This window comes from Molossus molossus, unplaced genomic scaffold, assembly GCF_014108415.1.
Source record: "Molossus molossus isolate mMolMol1 unplaced genomic scaffold, mMolMol1.p scaffold_m16_p_16, whole genome shotgun sequence".
Taxonomy (NCBI): Eukaryota; Metazoa; Chordata; class Mammalia; order Chiroptera; family Molossidae; genus Molossus; species Molossus molossus.
The window spans coordinates 49,795,733-49,819,191 of record NW_023425351.1 but is presented as its reverse complement, the minus strand read 5'-3'; the positions used below and the strand labels follow the sequence as shown (position 1 = coordinate 49,819,191).

The following is a 23,459-nucleotide window of genomic DNA, read 5'->3' as shown; positions in this document are numbered from 1 at the left end:
GCACATATAAAGGTACAGAAAAATGAGAGTGTGTTGCCTTGAGGCCACAAGTGATTGGTAAGTGGGCAGAAAATGACAGGACATGAGAGCTGTGTGTGGGGAGAGGGAGGGTGTGTGGAAGAAGGTAGAGGAGGGATAGATCTTCAGAATCCTTGCAAACCACAATAAGTTTGGTTTGAACTTTATCCTTCATGTGTTGGGAGAACACTGATGGACTTTTGCCAGAGTAGAAGAATGTAGAAATGCATCTTTCTGAATGCATCACATTGGAACAAGCATTTTCGAGGGAAGGAGAAGGGGCTAGATTTAAGTCTTTGATACTAGTTGTAGACTTCTGCAATTATACAGAGAAGAGCTGCCAAGAATTGATGAAATGGATCTGGGAAAATATATGGTTTTATCCACAGACTCCAACATAGATTATTGATGAGGTCCATAGAGGTGAAAGTTAGGACAAAACATTGTAGACTTTATTCTTATCCTAACATGTATACCTGCATACTTATTTAGCGATACATAAAGACACCCTTAAGCTTATGACAATTGATGATATTATACAGTAGCTTCTAAATGATACTGGAGTAGAATGTATAATGGCATGGGAAAATGCTCATGAAATTATATATGAAAAGCATGTTATAAAGAAACATGTAAAGTGTGATTTCATTCTCATTTGTATTTGTACATGAAAAGAAACTGATTTGAAGGGTACAAAACCAACACAGTAATTACCTCTAGAGAGGTAGATGAGATGGGGCTATGGGCAAAAACTTCACACATTGTTGGAAATTTTTATAAGAATATGTTCAGATATTGCATGTATATCTAAAAATAAACTATATTTTCAATTTGAGTGAAGAAAAGACTAAAAGTTTGTAAACCATATGATCAAGAGTAGTCACATTCAGAGGAGATTCTGGTGGATTTTTGTTTTCCTCTACTTCCCAAATTTGTATTTATGTATTTCTATTGCCTTGGTAACACAAGGAAACCATTGTAAATTATGAGGCTTAACCTGTAACCCTCTTGTTATAGAATAAAAATATAAATTATGCCCAGCACATGGCAGTCACTCACTTGATAGCAACTGAACTTGTGTGCTGAATTACCTGCAAAAGACACTAAAGAAAATCACTGTGGCCTGGAAAGGCTTTCCCTGACAGTGAGCTTAAAGCAGCTGCAGGAAAACAGTACTGACTTACCTTAAGAAAGAAGAAGAGAATCATCACGAATCATAGAGAACCCAAGAACTGGAATTGGTATTTCTCCTGCAAGAGCCCCTGAAGGCTAAACTCACCAAGTCCCAGTGGAGCAGGGAACGTCAGGTTAACAGTCACAGCTACTTAATTTTGTGAGTTGCTTTTTAAAATTTTTATTGATTGATTGATTGATTTTAGCAGAGAGGAAAGCAGGGGCAGAGAGAGAGAGAGAGAGAGAGAGAGACATCGATTTGCATTTGTTGGTTGATTCTTGTATGTGCCCTGATGGGGGATCGAACCCACAACCTTGGCATATCAGGATGACGCTCTAACCAACTGTACTACATGGCCAGGACCTTACACCTATTTAATTTTGGAATCGCTCATCTTCCTCTGACTCTGATTCTGTGCTCACTGTCTAACCGAGTTCCTAACTGTAGTTTGGTGTTCTGTATGAAATTCTCTCCAAGGGGACCAGGAGACGGGGCTCCCACATGGTCTTATTTTGACTATAAATAGAGACCTGACAAAGGTCTCTCTTAATTTGTGTGTGTGTCTGTCTCTGAGAGACTGAGAAAATGATCAAATTTCAAATTAAAACTTCTGATCAGATCTGGACGGTGGGGAATTCACTCAGGTGATGTGCCCTAGTCTCCCATTGGTGACGTGTCACCTTGCTTCTCCTTGTTGAACCCACATCCTCACAGGCTGCACACAACCTAAAATGTGAATCTGCACTGAAAACATCCCACAGCTTTGCATCACCAGTGAAGTGAGCCTGCCTCTCCGAGTCTAAAGTGCAAGCTTGTGTGGGACAGTCCAGCATCAGAAGCTCCTTTCAGCCTACAGTTAGCTACAAGTTATAGTAATCGTTGAAATCAAGATTTGACTAGGGTGTCATTATTGTATATTGTGCTCTGGCTCAAGAAAGTCTCTGCAGAACATTTCTAAAGTCATTTGGCACAAACATACAATAGTACTGTTATTTGCTAAAAATAATATCAAATCTCACAAAATAATAATGGGACATATACATACAATACTTAGGTGCAAACACAAGTCAAAAGTATAGATAACTCCATATAGTGACTGATCATCATTTCTTTTCAACGAGAATGTGAAATTTTATTCAGAGCTGGCCTAGGTCTCACTCAGAGGTGTTGATTGCTCATTAGCTATATGTGGGCGGGTCAGATTCATAAATAGGACTCTGGCACTGAAGTGGTCACCTATGGGGGTTTGTAGAGAATATTGCTAGATGGTTTGGGAAGGTCAGAGGAGCACAGTGTTAAGTAGAGGGGTAATGTCTCCACCAGAGACCTTAGGTGTCAAATTGATGCTACTGGCAACCCTAGCGTGGTTCTTCTGGGCCCTGAGGAGCCCCAGAAGGACCTGAGCAAGCTTGCATTTGCCCAGAGTGCCCAGCTGGATAGGAAAGAGTGTGCAGTAGCAGTGGGAAGTGAGCAGACATCAGGCAGGGAACTACAGCTGGCAACTCTTGTGATTTGTACACTAGTTTTTTAAATTCTAGACCAGTATTCTTCAAAATGCACTCCTTGAACAGTTTGCCAAGAGTAATCTGAGATGCTGGGTGAAAACAGCTTCTAGCCCTGGTGCAAAGGTCTTTTGCACAAATGATTCGTTATAGATACAACTGCTGGAGAACTCCTGATCGAGGTTAATGTAGATTTGAGGTAAGAAAGAGAGAGAGAGTAAGGCAGGGTCCTTGAGGGATGCCGTAATTGAGGCTAAACAGTTGGGATCTTGAACTTAATTTTAGGGAGACCACTAGAGTGCAAGCCCCTCAGGACATGTTGTTTTGTCTTTTAGTTTGCTGCTGTATCTGAATTGCTTAGAACAATTTCTGGACTATAGTATGTGCTCAACAAACATTTGTCCAGGGAATGCACAATGAATGAGAGTTTCAATTTTAAAAGTACTGCTAAATTCCAGCTTGATTAGCATCTCTAAGCCTTGCTATGCAAAATGGGAATATTGATGCCTGCATCTCAAATGTAATGTACACATTAAATTTAATAACGGCTGCAAAGCATTTAGCAGAGAGCTTGGCACAGACCAAGTCCTTAAGGAGAACTGTTATTCCTGTTGCTATTAATAACCATGTTTAGCACAGCACCAGTATTCAAAATTAACACAGGGAGTAATATGCTATAGTGATACTCTAAAAGCCATTTTTGTTTAGCAATTAATACTCGTAATAAAATAAACCAATTTTTCTTTTGTTGATCCTGCATTATCAGAGAACCGTATGAGTTTGAAAGTGCATAGTGAGAAAAACAGCAAGCACACACGCCACAGTCTTGTGGGACTCTGGAGTCCATGCTCCCTCCCTCCCTCCCTCCTGCCCTCTCTCCCTCTCTTCCCCCCTTCCTTCCTCCTGTTTGGTTTCGGAGAGCTTGGCTCTTGGAGCAGTTCGCTGGAAGGGCTGAGTATGAAGAAGGGAGGGAAGGGTAACCAGCCACACCAGCAGGAGTGAGGACTCAGCCATTTCTGGGTGCGGCAATGACAGTGGCCCGGTAGCCAGGACCCGGTGCAGGTGCAGGGCATTCTCATCACCTGCGACGCGAAGGAGGGGCAGGTGCCGGGAGGACGCTGCGGCCTTGCATGGGCTGGAAAGCGAGGGGCAAGACAGTGATTGGTGGCTGCCCTGAAGAAAGAACGTGGTTACAGGACGGCTTCTGAGGAGCTGAAGCTAAGGAGATTCCGTCAGCGGGGAGTGGAGCGAATAGTGTTTTCCTCGTCAGGACACTTGGGCTCGAACCTCAGAAATCGGTGCGTCGTATTCTCCAGGACACGTACAAAACCGAGAAGACAGGTCATCCTTCGATGGTTACCCATCTCAGGCACAGGCAAGGTTTCTCAGAAGACAGGGAAAATATCTTTTCAGAACCCTGGTTCAAAGCTCCAAATGAAGGGACACTTCACATTGTACACTGATCTCGAAGTAACAGTCACACGAATTGAGAAGAAGCTCTCAAAGCACTGCAGGGAGAGCAGGAAGCCCCAGTTCAGACAACAGAGGGATCATACCAATCCACCGTACGGTGGTAGCAGAGGTCGTTAAAGCTGTCCGTGGCCTGGGTGTTGTGGAAGAGTCCACGTTGTTCCGAAGATATGAGCTCCTGGAGGAGGTGCAGAGCGCGAGGGACCTGCCACAGCGGAGCCAAGGCGGGCAGCCCAGCAGGGAACGGGAAAGAAGCTAAACTGGAATCTGATGACACATCACATCAAAACGACCCAGCAGGAGGAAAACATGACCGGCAGGTGGTAGGTACCAGAGACTATGAGGAGCTGGGGCAGACAAAACCCGTGTCCGAGACAACGGTGATGACTGCGGGAGGAGATAAACCTGAGCTTGCAAGTCAAGTCCCAGAGGATCTGAGTCAAATGAACACGACCTCTCATAGGGGAAGAAAATCAATGGTGTTGGGGGTGAGTTTCTCACCCGGGATTCTGTGAGATGTTGCTGGGATTCCATATAAAACCGTGACTGAAAATGCTGATTTTGAGCTGGTCCTGCAGATCGCTGTCCCGGGCGGGGAGGGGTGACTGAGCAGCCGGTCAGTGTCCGCCGCCTGCGTGCAGGGTGCAGAGGGCCCGCGTACTTGGGTGGGCGAGGAGAGGCCGTGGACAGCTGGCGACCACTGTTCCACAGAGGGGAGTGTGGTAGGACTGCGACCGTGGCCTCACCCCAGCCTGACCCTCAGCACTGCCAACTGACTCAGGGGAGCGAAGAGGCTCTGAAAATACAGGGGGGCCAAAAGCAGGTCTATCGTTGTGAGTATGAGAAATACGGAGTTTCTTCTTGTATTATTGTTATTTATTCATTATTGTATTCTTTTTCACCCGAACGACCCTGCTCCACTCTGTGCAAACTTAGAGGGACGTTTTCATTCTAGGAAGGAACGTTCGTGTTGTAACTCAGTGGTGTCCTGCCCTGTGGTCGTTCACGTTGCCAAAACACCGGCCAAATAGGTTAGAAGTGGATTGTGACGTTCTTGTACTTTCTGTGATTTCTTAGTTAGATATCATGCCTGTGTTTATATTTTATTAACCTTTGTTCATCACAAACAGGTCTGACAGCCCAGGGCCGCAGCTTGGGAAGGCGAGGTGCGAGGTGGGAGAGGGCCGTGCTGGGCACAGACTGCAGACCCCGCGGATGAGGCTGGGGATGGACACTCGGTCCCCAGAGGCGCGTCAGTGTACCAGTGCGGCGAGGCACTGAAAGAAATCCCTTCTTTACAGCAAAAGCTTTTAAAACTTTTTAATGGGTTTATGTGGACGTATAATCCAAGCTGTCCGATTCCATTGTGCGTTGTCTGTCCAAAGCAGCGTACAGGTCCAGCATTTGGTCCAGCCGTTGTAGCTATAAATCATAGCAATTTGATTAGTAAAGATGTTGATTATTTCAAAAGGCTTTTGGAGTATCAAAACAGCAAAGTTTTTGTTTAAAAAAATCACATCCACTGAAAAGGCGTAGGGAGCGAATGATCTAGTAGCAGGACTCATTTGAGAAAAGAAAACTTCACATAGTTCGTAAGAACCTGACAATGCCAACATTAAAATGCTAGGGCAAGAAGTACACAAAACTGGAAACACGTCACTCCAATTTAATAAATTCACTTATGTCATATGATGCAAAAGCGCTTTTGTGTGATTAACTGAAAAGCAGCAACTTCTCTATTTGGATTGACCAGTCCAGAGATTTCACCATTATTTGACAGGCTCTATAGCATTTGCAAGATTTGTAAATGATGATGAAATTCAAGACAATGTTTCTACTGCTAAAAGTGCCCCCCCCCATCCCCAAACAAAGCCAAATTAAACCCTGAGCAAAGAGCACATAACTCTTCTACATACAGGAACCCAGTGGCTTATCAGAGCAAGAGGTCTCAGCAGGACACTTGAGTTGAAAGGTGAATTGCCAGAGTACTCACCAGAAAATATTAGGCCAGATTTCGCTGGATGCTGTGAAGATGAAGAATGACGACAGAAACAAGTCTACTTAGCATTTCTCATTGTGTGAACAGATGAACAATTTTCTGCAAGGTCCTGGAGAAAATGTTTTTTCTTGAAAGTGACAAGATTCTTAGATTAAAAAGAAATAGACTCTGGAGCAATCATATGGTCAAAGGAACTCTTGCAATGTGTCCACAGCGCTGTGGGCTTGGGAATGAAGAAAGATAATAGCAGCTCTCAAGCCTTAAGGAAAACTCCTTGAAGAACTTCAAAACCTATATTCTTTCTGATTGGTTTTTCAGGCTTCTTAGGGTATATTTTTAGAAGTGGGATCACTGAGTCAAATGGAAGTTCAATTTTTAATTTTTTGAGGTAACACCATATTGTTTTCCATAGCGGCTGCACCAGTCTGCATTCCCACCAGCAGTGTACTAGAGTCCCCTTTTCTCCACACCCTCGCCAACACTTGTTTGATGATTTGTTGATGGCGGCCATTCTGACAGCTGTTAGGTGATACCTCATTGTTGTTTTAATTTTCATCTCTCTGATGATTAGTGATGTTGACCCAGGGATCCCACTTCTAGAAATATACCCTAAGAAACCTGAAACACCAATCAGAAAGAATATATGTACCCCCATGTTCATAGCAGCGCTATTTACAATAGCTAAGATCTGGAAACAGCCCAAATGTCCATCAGTAGACGAATGGATAAAAAAGCTGTGGTACATATACACAATGGAGTACTATGCAGCTGTAAGAAAGAAAGATCTCTTATTTTTTGAGACGACATGGAGGGACCTGGAAAGTATTATCCTAAGCGAAACAAGCTAAGCAGAGAAAGACAAATATCACATGATCTCACTTATTTGTGGAATATAATGAACATAACAGTCTGAGGAACGGGGTAGTCCCAGAGACTTGGAAGTGGGGTACAGACTGACAATCCCCAGAAAAGGAGGTGGGGGGGGAGATAAACCACAGAACTTATATGCATGTATGCATGAACAATGGACATGGACAACAAAGGTGGGGACAGGGTGGGGAGGGTGAGAGAGGGGGAATCAGTGGGGAGGGAGGAGAAACATCTGTAACAAAAATAAATTAATTAAAAAAAAAAGAACTTCAAAACCAAACTAAATAGCACTCCCCCTCCATGTGTATGGCTGGGAGAGGAACCCTTTCTCTGAATCTTCAGCTTGCAATTTTGTCTGAGAGAAGACAGAACTGAGTCCCAACCTGACAGTTCTGGCTTCCTGTGAAATCCTTCAGCGTAGTGCTCACAACTCACATACTGTGAGGGTTACCTCAATTCGAACACTTTCTCAAGGATTTCTCAAGGCAAAACTATCAGAAAAGCCAGAAGAGACAGACACCAAAGAGGGTCGCAAAATAAAAGGGCCAGATTGACAATATTAAGGGGCTGCGAAATTAGGTTTGGGAGATGGGTTTATTCTTCAATTATAAAAAGTTTGGAAGTATTATAAATGTTAAGACTTCTCCCATCAATAGCTATCTTTACTTAGTGACTAGTAAATGTGAGAATATATTTTTATCCTCCAGCTAGGGGTCCTGCTTGGCAAGCCTGACTAGAAGGAGTTGGGAGGGACAGAGGCTAGACTGGCCCTTGCTCATGCAGGTGAGCTGGGACTCCCTTACGTATCTTTACCTACTTCGAATGTTACCGCTTCATAGGTTGAAGTCATATAGAAAGGATGATAAGAGCAGCATAAGTATCATTTGGGGGAACACAGAGGGTAGAATTCGGTGCCTTTGTTAGACTTGCTCCAAGACAAAAATTGCTTTTATTTTGATAGTGCAGGACTCGGGGATTCTGGGGATAAAATTGGCGATATGCTTCCAGCACATACAACTCTGTGGAACTGGGTTCCTTTTGCTTTGTGAAAGAAAGCTGCAACTCTACAGAAAGATTTTGGTTTGGTAGTTTGTTTTCAGTCTCCTTTCGTGATTATGTGATTCGGTGAGACCTGAGTGTGGCCAGATTGTGCCTCCCCAGCGCTCAAACGTATTCTGTCAGAATCTGAATTCATTCGGAGAATGATTTGTTTTCAGGTTGACCAACTGTTTATTTTCACTGACATGTGAACGTGTTATTTTATAAATGATGGTATTTCAGGGTTAGGATTGAGTGCTTTTATTTTTTTCTTTTTAATTTTTATTTTTAAAGGCTATGTCAGGTTTAAAAGTCCACCTTCAGTGTTGTGGTTTAGTAAACTTGTTTTGCTTGATGGAGGGAAAGTGTTAAACCTGGTATTTTCAAACATGTTTCTCTGAGGTTAAACATGATGTCTGAATGTTATTTGTACTTGTATTTTGCTTTTGGTACGGCCAAATATTGAGCTTGTTTTTTATAGTTTCTGATATTTTCTGAAACATCCAAATAAATCTGTTTCCCAAAAGAAAAGAAGGAAGAAAATAATGAGAAAGGTGTACATTCATCAAACTGGTCCTCTGAGTTTTCCTGTTCTGTTGAATGACTTATCTTTCTTTCTCTGATTTTTATTTTCAGGTTGTATTTAAAGGGTCACACTGGGACAGCAGGACAACAGAGCAGCTTGGTCATACATGGCGCTGATTTCAGCACTAAAGATGCGGATAATGACAACTGTCTGTGCAAGTGTGCCCTCATGCTAACAGGAGGTGAGTCCTTGGGGCCCTTCTCCAAGTTATGTTTCATCAGTGTGAGGCTTGAGGTTTCTTATCAGTGAGAAAGGGCTATGATCTCTGGTCAGAAAGCGTAAGAGCAAGTCCCTGGAGATCATTTGTTCTGCCTCCTAATTCCCCATGTGTTCTTCTGCAAGATATTGCTAGCATTTAGACATTTGCCTCCTCCCCCAACATCTAAGACAAGACGTGCAAAGTTTGGTCCTGAGTACATTCTTTTTTTTTTTTTTATCCTCACCCGAGGACTTTTCCATTTTTTGTTCAGGTAGAGTGGGAGGGAGAGAGAGGAACAGAGAGAGAGAGAGAGAGAGAGAGAGAAACATCGATGTGAAGGGACACATCGAGTGGCTGCCACCCGCACGACTGACCAGAGCCGGGGACAAACTGCAACTAAGGTACATGCCCTTAGCGGGAACCAAACCCGGGTCTCTCAGGACCGCAGGCTGGCGCTCTAACCGCTGAGCCAAACCGGCCAGGGCCTGAGTACATTCTTTAGCCTCTTAAAATCCCAGTTATTCTACCTTCCAAATAATCATAATGATACCCACAGTGGAATGAACAATGATTTGATAATTCAGCATAGTGGGGGGCGGGGGACTTACTAAATGTTTTGCAACTGTGTATCAGAGTCCATTGACAATTCAGTTGAAATGGAATAAGAAGAATAAAAAGGTATAGTTAGAGCTGAAGTCATACAATTCAGACCAGCTATACCAGGGCTTTGCATTATATGCTATTGATCTCTGCAAGACATCTGAGCTGATGTAAGAGATGCTATTAAATAGTATTGTATCTGAGTAAGAAAGTTAATCCTTTTTGCACTTTTTCAGTATTTTTCCAGCATTCTGATTGTGTAAAAGGAAAATTCTCAATTCTAGGCTAGCATATCTGTAATGATTCTTCATCATTTCTCACTAACCACCCTTCTTAGCAGAGAAAGAGCAACGCCTTCATCCACAGGCTCCGGGCCTTGATGAGGTGGTGGCATCGACCTAGAACCAAATAATGTGCTTTTGTTTGAATTATATTGAGCTCTATCTCTACTTTTATTACAGCAAGTGGTACTGATTTTCTATTTAAAGGAATGATATAAACTTTGCATTTTTAAATGTATTTATAATTTTTGATAGTTAACCAATCACTGATTTAAAGAAAAATATTTTTACTTTTATTAATTATTAATAAAAGTTCTAAGCGGATATGGCAAGAACTGCAAAGGTGATAGAGGGTGGACTGAAGTTTGAGAAGCACTGAGCTAACCCCAGGGGCAAATGATGCGTCTCAGGGATGTGCTAGGCTCCGCCAGAGAAGGGGTTGCCACCAAACAAAACTGTAAAGGAAGCTTTTCCCCAGCATTTCTTCTCCCCGTTCTACTGTTTCTCCCTCCAACTGCTCTGATTCTCTCTGTTATTCTCCAGCAAAACACCTTTTCATCCTAGCAAGCAAAAAACTGTTTGAATCTAACATTTTTCTTACCCAAATAGGATATTATCACCATCATTCTCACATATCATTACCTTTGTCGTACTGTCTTACTTGAACTGCAAACCAACTCAGTGAGATAAGGGGGGAGAGGAAGTCTAGTCTCCACGCTGCACGTAAGAAAAACAAAAGTAAATTAATGTTTGCCATTTTGTCCTTAACATCTAATGCACACAGGAACTCACTGAAAAATACGGTGCATGAATGAATGAATAGCCATCTTGTCACCCTTGAAATCACTTGCTAATTTTGAAGCCAGTGAAATGAATCATTAGGTTGACATTTTTCTCGTCAATTAACAGAGCATAGAAGAGTATGGAGGGAAGTTTTTGGAGAAATCTTTCTGCCTTCATCCCCATCCCCAAACTCTCCATTTACACTGCCATCAAATAACATCCCTTTGTCCCCATCCACTCCATCTTACTCACACTTTCAACATGAGACCAGCCCTAGTATTGTCAGTGCCCACTGTGACTCTGCCTGTCAAAACCTTCTCCTCAAGCTTGAAACATGCCCTTTGGCATCACACTGGACCTCATCAAATAGTGACAGGTCCTCTATGTGTAATTTTTTGACCCCCTCTCCAGAATAGTTGGTAGAAATTTCAAATATTTTAATTGTAGGTTTTAGAATATGTGTGGCTGAAGCGAGCACAGGTGGATTAGGTTTTGAACTTTTTTCCAGAGGCGGAAATTTTCATTTTATTACCTTCCTGATCCCATGAATGGAATTGTCAGAAATTTGATACAAAGACAAAAGGACTTTGATTGTCCACTTTCCTGCCCGTTTTAATAGTGAAATACACTCATTTTCTTCATGTCTGTTTTTACAGATAGTTTTTTCTTACCAAATAAATACAACACATGAAAGGCCAACAGTAAAATCTTTCAAATGTTTCCTACAAGAACGTCCAATGCGTTCATACGTCTGTCACAATAATGAAAACGGAGAGCAAAGAGGAGAATGCCACTCTTGGTTGTCCATGTGAAAACATCATCGCTCAGATTTATGGTTTTATTTCTGCTTCAAATGATTGCACTTTGTCAGGTTCTTTCATCCATTATCATTCCTGGACCGACCTGCTTCTTACTCACCAGTAAACACATATGTTGGGGAGAGAAAACTTCCATTGCTTGGGCTGGAATAGTCTAAGTAAATGTGTTTTTGTAATAAATGCCATTACCCTATCAAATATCCTCTTGAAAGAATCCAGGTCTTGCAAAGCTATTCAGTCTACAAAGCTAGTATGTGGAATTTAGATAGCTAAGAACTGGGGAGTGTAAGTCGGATGTCAGTGGCAGTCCAGGGCATGCGAGTATTGCCTGGAACTTACGTCTACTTAGCTGCCCCCCGCTGCCACTATATACTCTCTCTCATATTTTCCCTCAGAACCACTTTCTTCATCCAGTGCTATTTTCTTTTAATTTGTATTTGAACTTGTCACCTATTTAAAATAGTCTCTTTTAAGCAGTGAGAGTCCATACTCTTTGAAACTAATAATTTATAGTTCTCTGTCATCATCAATTAAAGCTTTTTTATCTTGTTTATGTTTTTGCTTTGTTTCTTCTACAAGGAATTACGGGTAAAGTAAGATTTATTGCCCACTAACTGTCCTCAATAGTTTTCTTCAAATACATGGAAGGACTTTAGTTGGGAAATGCGGTATCGTTGTTTACCCTTATCTCTCAAAGACTGAGCAACAGGAGAGGGGCTTAATTGAAAGCAGAAGGTATTTCAGTTAGACATGTGGTAGGACATTTTGATCTTTCTTCTTTCCTAACGTTCTAACTTCTTAACTTTCTTCTATCAATTTAATATATTTTAATGAGTATTAAAGGTCAACTACTATTCAAGGAATGACCAAGATAGACTAGAGTTCACCTCTGTTGAGGCAGACCATCCACAAAAAATGTAAATAAGTAACACAGTTTAAAACCATTCAAGTTCTGGGGACACAATATACCATGTGCTAGAGCTACGGGAGGAATGAGCACGTGACTTTAGATGGAGTGTCCAGGGTCAAAGGTTGGAAGGAGTTGCCAGGGAGCCTTGTGCATTTCTGGCCATGGACACCTTTACAAAGAGAACATAAAGCTGTTCACATGACAGAGTTTACTTATGCATGTCCCGGTAGCTGTGGCTCAAGAAAAGATTGTCCCTTACGTTTTCTTCAGGTTCAGTGATTCTCTTACCCACGTCCTCACTGCAGTGGCAGTAGTATTCCTTTCGGTGCGTGGGCTGTGATTCAGAGCGCACTGTGGGATGGAGGCGAGGCGTAGCCAGCCGAGAGAGCACATCCGCATCGATAGGAATAGATGCCACAGTGGTTTACCCCTCCTTTCGCAGAAGCATAGTCCTCACCAGAAAGCCAGCCATTCTTCCATCCAGTTTGAAATTTGAATAACTTTTATATTGCATTGCACATTTCTTATGGAATTGGGGTCAGAGTTACTACACACATTTTTATGGATGTGACCCCTCTATTAATCATTACATAGAGGTGAGTTAGCGACAGAGATTTATGAGCCAGAAATCATCTGTGCTCAGTGATTCTATTGACCTTAGGAAAATTTGTAAGTTTTCTCCTTAGGCTTCTCCTTTAATATAACATACTGTGACAAATCTGCATATTTAAGTAGTAGGAGGGGTAAATGTAAGAGATGACTAGGAAATAATTATTTAGCCCCACAGGAAAGCTCCTATTGTGCCCTCCAGGAATCAGTTTCTTATAAACATAATGTTTTATCTACTATTAACATAAAGAAAATTAAAATGTAATCTCACTCAATGCATGCTTTTTTACATGGACTTATTGTGTATAAAAATAAAAATGCAAGGAACCTCTGACTTCCAAATTATGAAAATGAAAACCTTTTATCACTAGATTGTCACAGTCAAAGCAAACTTAGACCCAACGCAAATGTGGTCCTTAGTAGTAAATGAGCATTCTTCAAAATAAGTATTTCTAAAAGCCTGTTAGAGACTGCCGTTGCTAAAGGTTGCCGACAAACACAAAACCTGGTATTGTTTTAAATTCTTTCCCTTACCTTACTTTTCTTTCACCACAATTTCCATATTTAGTGTATAATGTAAAAGCTATGTAAAAATGTGGCCTAACCTTCTGCGGAAAGAAATCTGTTGTGGCAGAAACTTCAGTGTGTTTTCCCACGCATAAACCATGTCAGCCAACAGACAAGACTTCGCTAAAGCTAACAAAGCATATCTCTAGTTCAGTCCTACACGGGGATAAAGCTGTACACATAAATTTAGTACACCCTAGAACTCAGCAGATGTAGCAGCAGAAAGTTGATAAATGTTTGTCTTGCCTCCTATACAATCTGAAGAAGACAAAGAAAATGAAAGAAAGTAGTAGCTTCTCCAACTGGTTGAAGTGACAAGATTTGGGGGGGAAATAGAATCACCTTAGAGATTCCAACAACCCAGGAAGGATGTGCTAAGCATTGTCAGATAACTGCATTCCCTAAATTTTAAGGCTAAAATATGAGAGGAAAGATCCAAGTGGATAATTTAAGGTTGACCACAGAAATCAACATTGTGCTACTTTATTTCAAAGCAATTTCTTATTTAGTACATAATCTGCAAACCTATTCCACAAAAATATGTATTTCTTGAAGGCAGGGTCCTCATGCTATCTACTACTGTATTCTCCATGCCTAGCATAGTGCCAGGCACATAGTATGTGCTCAATAAATATGGGTTCAATGAGTGAATATGTTTTCACTGAATCTGCAAGGACATAGCAAAATTACAAATCATTCTGACATAAAAATAAATTAACAAAGGCATGAATGTGGCATATATATATATATATATATATATATATATATACACACATACACTATTTTCATGTACACACAGAACAAAGGGCTACGATCAGGACTAAATATTAAGAATACCTAAACCCCAGAAGACTAAACTTCTGAATGAGAAAAATGTGACTGTTAGGTTCCTGACTTTCTAATAAATTTTCACATCCTAAGTGCAAAGTTTAGGATTGCATTCCTGTTTTCTGGGGAAAATTTTTACTTATTGGGAAAGAGCAACAAATATCAGAAAATGTCTTTTGAAAGATAAGTTTGAAAAAGGTGAACCAGAACCGATAGCCCTGTAGCATGAGGCTATCACCAAAGGTTAATAATTGACAGTCAATGAGAAATAATCACTTAACTTTTTTTTTACTCTAATAATGATATAGTGAATGTTTATTGCAGTCCTACTGTCTAACAGGCATTTTTGCATTATTCTAAGCGATTTATATTTAATAATTCAAATGATGCTTCTTAAAACCCTTCGAAATAGGGGCCACAAAAATGCCTATGGCCAGAACTGAGGTACAGAAAAGTTAGGTAATTTGCCAGAGGTCACAGAATTAGTGTCAGATGTAGGACCTGAACGCAACCTTCATATGAGCCGTCACCTTGTCCACTCCTTCCATGGCCTCTGCTTAAGGGAATGACGTTCACACACAGGAGTTGAACTCTATTTTACTGTTTGCAGCACATTTTAATGAGAATTTGACATGAAATGAAGTCCAAGGGAGGGAAGAGACAGTAAGAGAATACCTAGAGGTTTTAAATGAATTCAAGATTACTCGCCAGGATAAACAACTTTTCATCTTTGGAACAAAAAGAAGGGAAATGGAAAAGAGCCAAGTCCTTGGCCTAGGGCCAAAATTGTGTACGTGAACTCAGCAAATGGTTTTCTTGTGATGATCCCATTGATAACAATGGCACCAATCACTTTAGTTCAGCTTTGTCCTTAGTGATAAAAGAGGAAAATCTTATTTTCTGTGCAAGTTCTTTTGCATAAACCTGATTAGAATGCATGTTTTGAAAATGAATGAATGAATGAAATCTATAAAAACAGATATATCTTTTCATTTTGTTATACTTTTTACCTTAGAAAGGAAGTTGAGAGACATTTTGTTTAGATCAGAATTTGAGAGTTGGGTTTCCTGACTTTTAAATAAATTTGAACTTCCTGAGTACAAAGTTTAGAATCAAATTCCTATTTTCTGGGCAAAGTTTCATTTATTGGTGATAAAATGTGAATTTTCTGCTTCAAAGATAAAAGACTTGAATGATTTTTAAAGGCCTGAGAAGCCCGGGATAGTTATTACAAAACTAAATTTTAATGAGTTAAGTGTAAATGAATTAGAAGCATGCATCTCAGATTTCTTATTAAAATATACATGAGGTTACAGGTTATGAAGAAAAATGCTTGGCAAAGTACATCTCAGCAGTGGCCAATTTTAAAACATTTGAGACATTTTATCAGTTGTCCCGACAGCAGATGGAAGCTTCTGCTTTCTCCTATCCTTTGCTTACATCACCGAGTTCTTTCGAGCTTACAGTGCCTTTTCCAGATTAACTTGTTTAGCATGTTGCTTATTTGCTACTCCCAGACACATAGAGAGCAAAGTACAAAGTGAACATTTCCCCAGGACTGTAGAGAATATATAATTCAACTGTTAGTTATCTTATGAGAGAGGAACTGCAAACCCAGGCATACCCCTTGTATGTCCACAGAACACCTTCATTCCACGCCAACTGCCTGTGCACTGCCCCCTCCCCCCCAGTACCTATGATTATCTACAAGTGCCAAGAAGTACATCTGAGTAACCATGAACCTGCTGTTCTTTTTGCCTGTTTCCTATAAATATGCTTAAAGTGATGTCTTTTCAGGATTTGTTTAAATGACCTGGTCATACTGAATTTTTCAAAGGGAGGTAGAGAGTGGGAAAACTGACGTATTTGATACAAAGAATTTTTTTTAATTGATGTGTCTGAGAAAACAGAATACTTACAGAGAAGTGACTCTTTTTGATACTTTAAAGTTTAGAGTGTTTTATAAAGGGCACTGCAACCGAAATTATCATGAGAAATAGCATCCTTTTGTTTTCTGCCATCTTAATTCATCATCTTCATGATCATCTAATAGTCCATAGTGTGCATGGCCCACTGGCCTTTGGATAAAGAAAATCAAACACCTTAATCTCTTTGATTTCTTCGTGAAATCAAACAAATATTTGAAAACAAAACCCATATTGGGTACTTAAATGCCATGTCTTACAATGTAGACATTGTAAAACTATACTAATTTGGATCTAAATTATTTTCATATTTCTCTAATAAACCCTACCAAGCAAATAAGGAACTATGTTGGCACTGACGACCTGGTCTTTGTTACTAAATCATTAGGATGCCCCACAAGATCTAATCTTTCTTCCTGCTCCAAACCTTCTGCCCTACTTCCTAGACACCTTGCACAGAGCACGGAGATGGGATCTCACAGGCCTTAATGGTGCATCGTCCCATTTGATCCCTGCAACTGTGCTGGAAAATATGCTGATCAGACATCTATCAATTATATCTTATGAATGAAGAGCTAAGTGGCTTTGTGTCCTTAGGAAAGTTTCTTAAATTATCTGAGCATTGGTACTAGTCCCACCACATTAGGCTGTTTGGGGAATAAAATTAGAAAATGTATATCAATATTGTAGCAGAGTCTCTGACACATATTAACTGTTCAAAAATATAAACTATTACTTACATTGTTGGCTTAAATCTCTTGTTTTTTAGTTAATGAAGTCAGCATCAAAATCCAGATCTTCTAATTTCTGGTCTGGTGCTTGCAGGCTCCCCATTACCTATAACAAAAATGTTTATTGATTGATTGATTGATTTTGGAGAGAGAGGAAGGGAGAAGGAGAGAGAGATAGAAACATCGATGAGAGAGAACACTGATTGCCTGCCTCCTGCATGCCCCCTACTGGGGATCTGGCCCACAACCTGGGCATGTGCCCTGACTGGGAATTGAACCAGCAACCTCTTGATGCGTGGTTGACGCTCAACCACTGAGCCACAAGAACAAAGCAAAAAATGTTTAAATATAATAAAAATGTTTGTGTGTGACTCCTATTTATTTTGCCAGCCCGATTATTCTCCAGGCCCTCATCCCGGCACTGCAGCCAGCCCAGGCGCTCTCCCAGAGTACACGCACACTGTCTTCAGAATCGCTTTGGTCCAGAGACACCCACCCTCAGGACCCAGCTTAGCTGATACACGAGTGAACCTTACAGACCCACTCACAGGACCTTCTGCCTCTGTTTATAAGATTTCCTAAAATGTCTGTTTAATGGCTATCATCTCATTTTTTAAGTTTATTGTCTCTTTCCTACACAAAACCATGCACTCCTCAATGTCAGGAATTTTGTTTTACTTAACTTTGACCCTCATATCTGCCCATTGGTTAGTATTTGTTTGAATGATTCTAGATGTCTTTCTCTCCCCTTTATCATACCGTACCGCCACTTAGCTCAGCATGGCTTTGGCAGACTAGAGCCACAGCCTGAGGGCTCCACGTACTATTGTAGTAAACATTTAACCTGGCAATCTGGTTCCCCTGGCTAAATGTTGATTCCCATTCCTAGAAAATGTTTCATTTGTCTACCAGGGGATGGACAAGTACACTGAATCAACTCTAAACTCTTCCATGAGCATTATTCCACTTTCTACCGAGACTGCCCACTTCCCAGTCTCTCCGGCAGGTGTCCCCCTTGAGCACTGCACCGGCTCTGCTGTTCTCTCGTGTCCTGAGCACCGGCTTGCTCCTCTCTGCTCGCCCTTGGCATGCGCTTCACTCCGCCTAGGAGTCTCCCTCTCCCCTAAACATCAGCTTCTTCCATGACTGAGGACAGTCAGGTAGCTCTCCTGCTAGTCTCCTTCACAGTTCCCTAATGCTTTTGGCTTTTTTCCCTTTCTTTCTTTGTCCATACTTTGTACTTATATTTATTTGCTTACTTTTTGTCTGTTTTACATATTAGAAGTAAGTCCCATGAGGGCGGGGACTACATTTGTCTTATTGAGTATTGTGTGACAATACTTAAAAATAATTACCTATTGAATTACAAAATAATGAAAAATGAATATACTAGCATGGATGGTTTATCACATGTATCTTTTTAGTAAACTAGACTAGAGAGACTTAAGAAGAAGAAACAAAGTCAGTCAGTCTGCCAATAAGCCTGTGGTCACCCATCAGTCATCTGTTCAACCAAATGTTAGGTGTAGTGCTAAGTAGCAAAGTAGCCAGAAGAACCTGGACAGACCATGCCTTTCCGTTTCTCTTAGGATAATGAACAGAAGACTGTGATTTGGTCTTTAGTCCTTCTTAGCTTCAGGCCACTATTTCTCTTGTTAACTCTGACCCAACCATAGGGTCTTCTTTCAATGTTTCTAAAATGCCATTCTCCTTGCCTGGTCGGTGTGGCTCAGTGGTTGAGTGTTGATCCATGTACCGAAAAGTCGCCAATTCCATGTTCTCTCTCATCAGCATTTCTATCTCTCTCCCTCTCCCTTTTCCTCTCTCAAAAATCAATAAAGAAAAAAATTATTTAAAAAAAAATGCCATTCTCCTTACTACAAACATGACCCCACTTTACTCATTAGAAAAGATATTCTAGGTCAATTTATCTGATCCTCTCATGTACTCCAACTGTTTCTCGTCATTTCCTTAAGCTCATCAAAAATGTCCTGATGAGTGTATCCTTTGGCCTGTGCCCTATATTGCCAGGCTGCCACTGCAACAGACCACCTTCCCACCATCCTCCAGAATTCTTACACATTCTATACACCAAACAAAACCCCGCTCTTACCATAAGTACCCGAATATAACTCAGGGGGTAGGTCTCAACAATAGACTAGCTGAGTTTGCTGCAGGGACCATGGCAGACGTTTGGGAAACTGCGAAAGGCTCATTAACATGATGGAAGAGTGCGTCAAGGTCATAGAAAAGGAGGAGAAAGTTAAAACTCTGAAGCAATCAGGTTGGGTTTCATTTTCTCCTTGGAGAGCCTTCAGGGTAAATAAATTTCCTAATATTACAATGTCTTTTGTCATATAAGTAACATATTTTTACTAGTTGTACTTATCAAAAAAATTTAAAGGAATTAATCTTAAGAAAAAAAGATAGAATTTGCAAACAACCTCCTTGTCCCTTGTGTCTTCCTTACGTTAATATCTAAGTCGTTTGCATACAGTTGGGAAGACAGCACTAAGTACGGCGTCTTTCCAAGTTCATCGACATACCTTCCTGCCCCCCAGTATGAACTGGTAATTAATACAGCTTGCTATGTCTCTAGGATGACTTTATAAACACAACCCAGTGGTATTCATCTTCCAAAATTGAAAAATGAGAACGAGCTTTTCTCCGTTTAACTTTTTCTAAAGTTTCTGCAAGTTGATGCTCGTGTTACAGTCAAACATCAGCTGTACAGCTTTCTCTTTCTTCAGCTATTAGTCCCTCAGGTATAACTCTACAATCAAAGGAGGTCAGCTATATCCAAATAAAAATGTGCCAGAATGTCTCTGGCATCAATTTCTCCCTGAAGATTTCAGCAGTGTTACTTCAGGAGAGAAAGAAAAAGTACTCTGTTTTATCTAAAAAATCTGAGAACTTAATTCATTAAAAAAAAATAAAGGACTGAGTTATCCTTATAGAGAGCTGTGCAAGCATAGGGTCCCCATATCTCCGAGCGAGCTGTTTGTTTTTCTTTTTACTACGTTTTGAAAGAACTTGAACAATCTCAGAAAAATACTGCTACGTAGGAACGATATGGCTACTATTGACGAACCCTTCCCATATTACTATTAAATACTGAGAGGGCACAGAAATTCAAATTCAATTTGAGCATCATAGTCATTGCCCAGTGTCCAATTAATTTCAGAAGCAGCCGAGGGCCAGTTCTTGGCAAGATTCTGAAGTAGATGGAAAACATGTCAGTTGCCTAAACATCTGAATTTTTTCACTATTAATTCATTGTTCTGTTTCAAAGAATAGGCTTAGAGTGGAATGCCTCTTAAGGGTGTCTGCATGTTACTTGCCCTAGAAATAAACCAGCCTAAGATCACTTCATGAAGCCCAGAAGCTTCCCATCAGTACAGTGGAAAATGTGTCCCAATGGGGTTACACACAAACCTCATTTTCCTGAGAGCATTCCTCTTTCTGATTGTTCATATACTTACTGCCTAAACCAGATGTCATTTAAAACAGTTCTACTACTGAAAAGATATTTACTGAATGCCTACTATTTGCAAATGATCATAACAAGAATGAATAAATTTCCCCTCTGTTAATGCCATTAATTTCCAAATGTTCAATTTCTTTGTAATTGTTTCTTCTTTCTTTCGTTATTAACAAATTCTTCAGGCTGGTGGTTCGATGCTTGCGGTCCATCCAATCTGAACGGAATGTTCTATACGGCGGGACAAAACCTGGGGAAGCTGAATGGGATAAAGTGGCATTACTTCAAAGGGCCCAGCTACTCCTTACATTCCGCAACCATGATGATTCGGCCTTTGGATTTTTGAAGGCACAGTGTCAGGAGCAGTTATAACAACAACAGAGCAATCTGGAGAAGCTACCAGATGAGAAACTGCTTGAAAACTTCTGGAGCTAAACAATGTGTACCCCTTCCAGCAGCGGGTGGCAGTTATGTGAAATCGCCGAGGTATTGACTGGGGATTTGGAGCCTTTCGAGTTCGCAGAAGCTCTACTTGGGGTGACCGTGTTCCTATGGTTGATGATGGAGGATGCCACTCACTGTCATGCTTTAAAAAGGGAAGAAACTGCTCAGCTCACTGTGCTTCAAACTACTACTGGATCTTATTTTGAAACTGCGGTAGCCAGGTGATAAATATAGTTTATGTCATGTAAAACCGAAGAAGAAGAAAGTGAACAACAACAAAAAAGAATGTACATGAAGAAGAGAAACCAGCCTGCCATAATCCTTTGGAAAAGATGTATCACACCTGTGACATGGTGTTATTTCTATGCAAACCTACTAACAATCAGTTTATACTGTTGCACAATTTTAGTAAAAGTTCAGGAAGAGCAGCATTGTTCTCTGAGTTAGTTACATGTTAATGGATTTCAGAAGCCTAATTCCTAAATCATACTTACCACTTGATTTCACTTAACCCATCTTCAAATGTAAATTCCATTTTGTTGAATCATAATGAACTGTAGTGCGTGAAGAATAACAGTGTGATGTCGGAACATGCTTCATTACTCTTTGATTTTGTGATACAGTTCTCAGAAAAAATGGACATATTCAAGTATGGACCTATAAGGTAAAAAATTATTCCCCCATGCTACAGTTTTCATTTACTTTAAAAACTGAATGACTGATATATAAATATATTTATAGCCTGAGTAAAGTTTAAAGAATGTGAAATATATCATCAAGCTCTTAAAAATAATATACATGCATTTAATATTTCCCATGATATTATACATGAAAGCAGTTTTTTTTAGAGTGTATTAAATTGAAGTAAAACCAAGTAAACTGGAACAGTATTTTCATGCATGTGTACATGTGAGTGTAACTTCATTATTTTTAAAATAATGATCTTCAATTCTTCACCCTGTTATTTCATGCTAATTTAATTTTTGCTAACTGAAACATCCTTTCCAGATTTACCCTGTTCCAGTTTCTATAAAAGACACACTTTGAAGTCTATGAAAAATAAAAGAATTATATTGTATATAGTGTGTTTATATCCACAGTAAACCTAATAGCTGTTTAATCTGGGATATCCAACATTGTTCTTAATGGATGCAAATAAACACAAGTTTTCAAAGAAATCTACACTACTTTATGAAATACATCATTTCTTCATATTTTCCCCCTCAGGCATTCTTTTCTTAAGCAGTTTCAGATTTTAAAAAATCATTATTAGTGATAAAAATTGGCAAAACTCTGTATTATGCATAAGGGAAACACAAAAAATTAATCATAGTCACCTATGGAATAAGAAAAGTCTGCTAGTTGCTGTAAATCTCTTAATGAAAATATGCCTGGGTTATAATCGATTTTAAGTGAATTGGAGGACATACATTTTTGTTGAAATTTGAAGTTACTACTGTTTTTCAGTGTTCAAGTTTACAATAGTGAACAGGTTTTATTAAAATATGAGATATAAAATTAAAATACCTATTGGGTGTTCTTTTAGAAAAATAAAAGTATTTTTCAAAGCAGCAGTGCTGGTCTCAAACCTGGTGACTCCATCAGCTGTGCCTTTCGGCTCTCCTCTAGTTGAGAGAACAGAGCTAGTTCATTCTGAAGAGAGTATTTTTTTAAATTTACCATCCAAATGTTATATTTATGCATCTGTATACAACCTTGTTTTGCCTTGCACATGATATTTGCAGGTGTTACACAGTTTCTCTATTCTTGGTGACTCCTTCATAGTATGTTTAGTCTCTCCTTCTAAAAACCCTCTTGAATGTTTTCATTTAAAAGACTGAAAATGAGTGTTTAATTCTTTTGTGTTTCTACAGATATTTTATACCAGTTTTTTGATAAGAAATACTATTTCCCAACTTATATTACCAGAATAAAATGAAATAACAATAACAAAAAGTCAAGCATGATATTTACTGTTTTCTTATCTGGGTTTGAAAAATGAAATATTGTTTCCAATTATTTATAATAAAGCAGTATAAAGTGTTTTATGACTTCGTTATGTGCGTTGTGTAATGCCTACATGTTTTGGGCCATTTAACATGTATATCCTTTGCATTTAAGTATTTCAGGATAAGATAATTAGGTATTAGGATTTTGTCTTTAAATCTTTATTTCAATAAAATTCATATGGTTTCTATGAACATTTCTTCACATCAGTCACAGCTTTATTTGATTTAAATAAAATTGAAAATAGCGTCTTTGTGCAACCTTATATCATTTTAAATAAATGTTGTTTTTTTAAAATCAGAGACCTATGGAAGTATGGAATGACTGAAAAACAAAAACAAAAAACTACTAAATGAACTAAAGCCTCGATCTTTGAAAAGCTTTGCGTCTGGGATATGATAAGAAAGCTTAGCTTCATTAGGATGGTCCATGAAAGCAATGGGTCTGAGTCCCCCATTTCCACTGCATGATTGTTGTGTCCTGCCGGTTACCAAATGCCTCCTGCCTGTCTGTCTGCTCTATCTCGGCCAGCAGGGAGAGCTACTGGGCGCGTTGTGATGGTGGGAGCTAGGAGGATACCACCATCACCTAATTCTGCCAACAGAACAGTGACTGCCCT

The 23,459-nt window shown here is 39.9% G+C and overlaps 1 protein-coding gene across 3 annotated transcripts in view; it reads left to right on the top strand.

Moving 5' to 3' along the window:
• ANGPT1 (angiopoietin 1) overlaps positions 1-21,586 on the top strand; it is a 264,363-nt gene extending 242,777 nt beyond the window's left edge. For all 3 annotated transcript variants that reach the window (XM_036263928.1, XM_036263927.1, XM_036263929.1), the window contains exons 8-9: positions 8,708-8,838; positions 20,575-21,586. In XM_036263928.1, coding sequence (XP_036119821.1) covers positions 8,708-8,838; positions 20,575-20,735 — 292 coding nt within the window. In that variant the 3' untranslated portion in view covers positions 20,736-21,586. The remainder of the gene's footprint in view (positions 1-8,707; positions 8,839-20,574) is intronic.
• Positions 21,587-23,459: the final 1,873 nt, after the last annotated feature.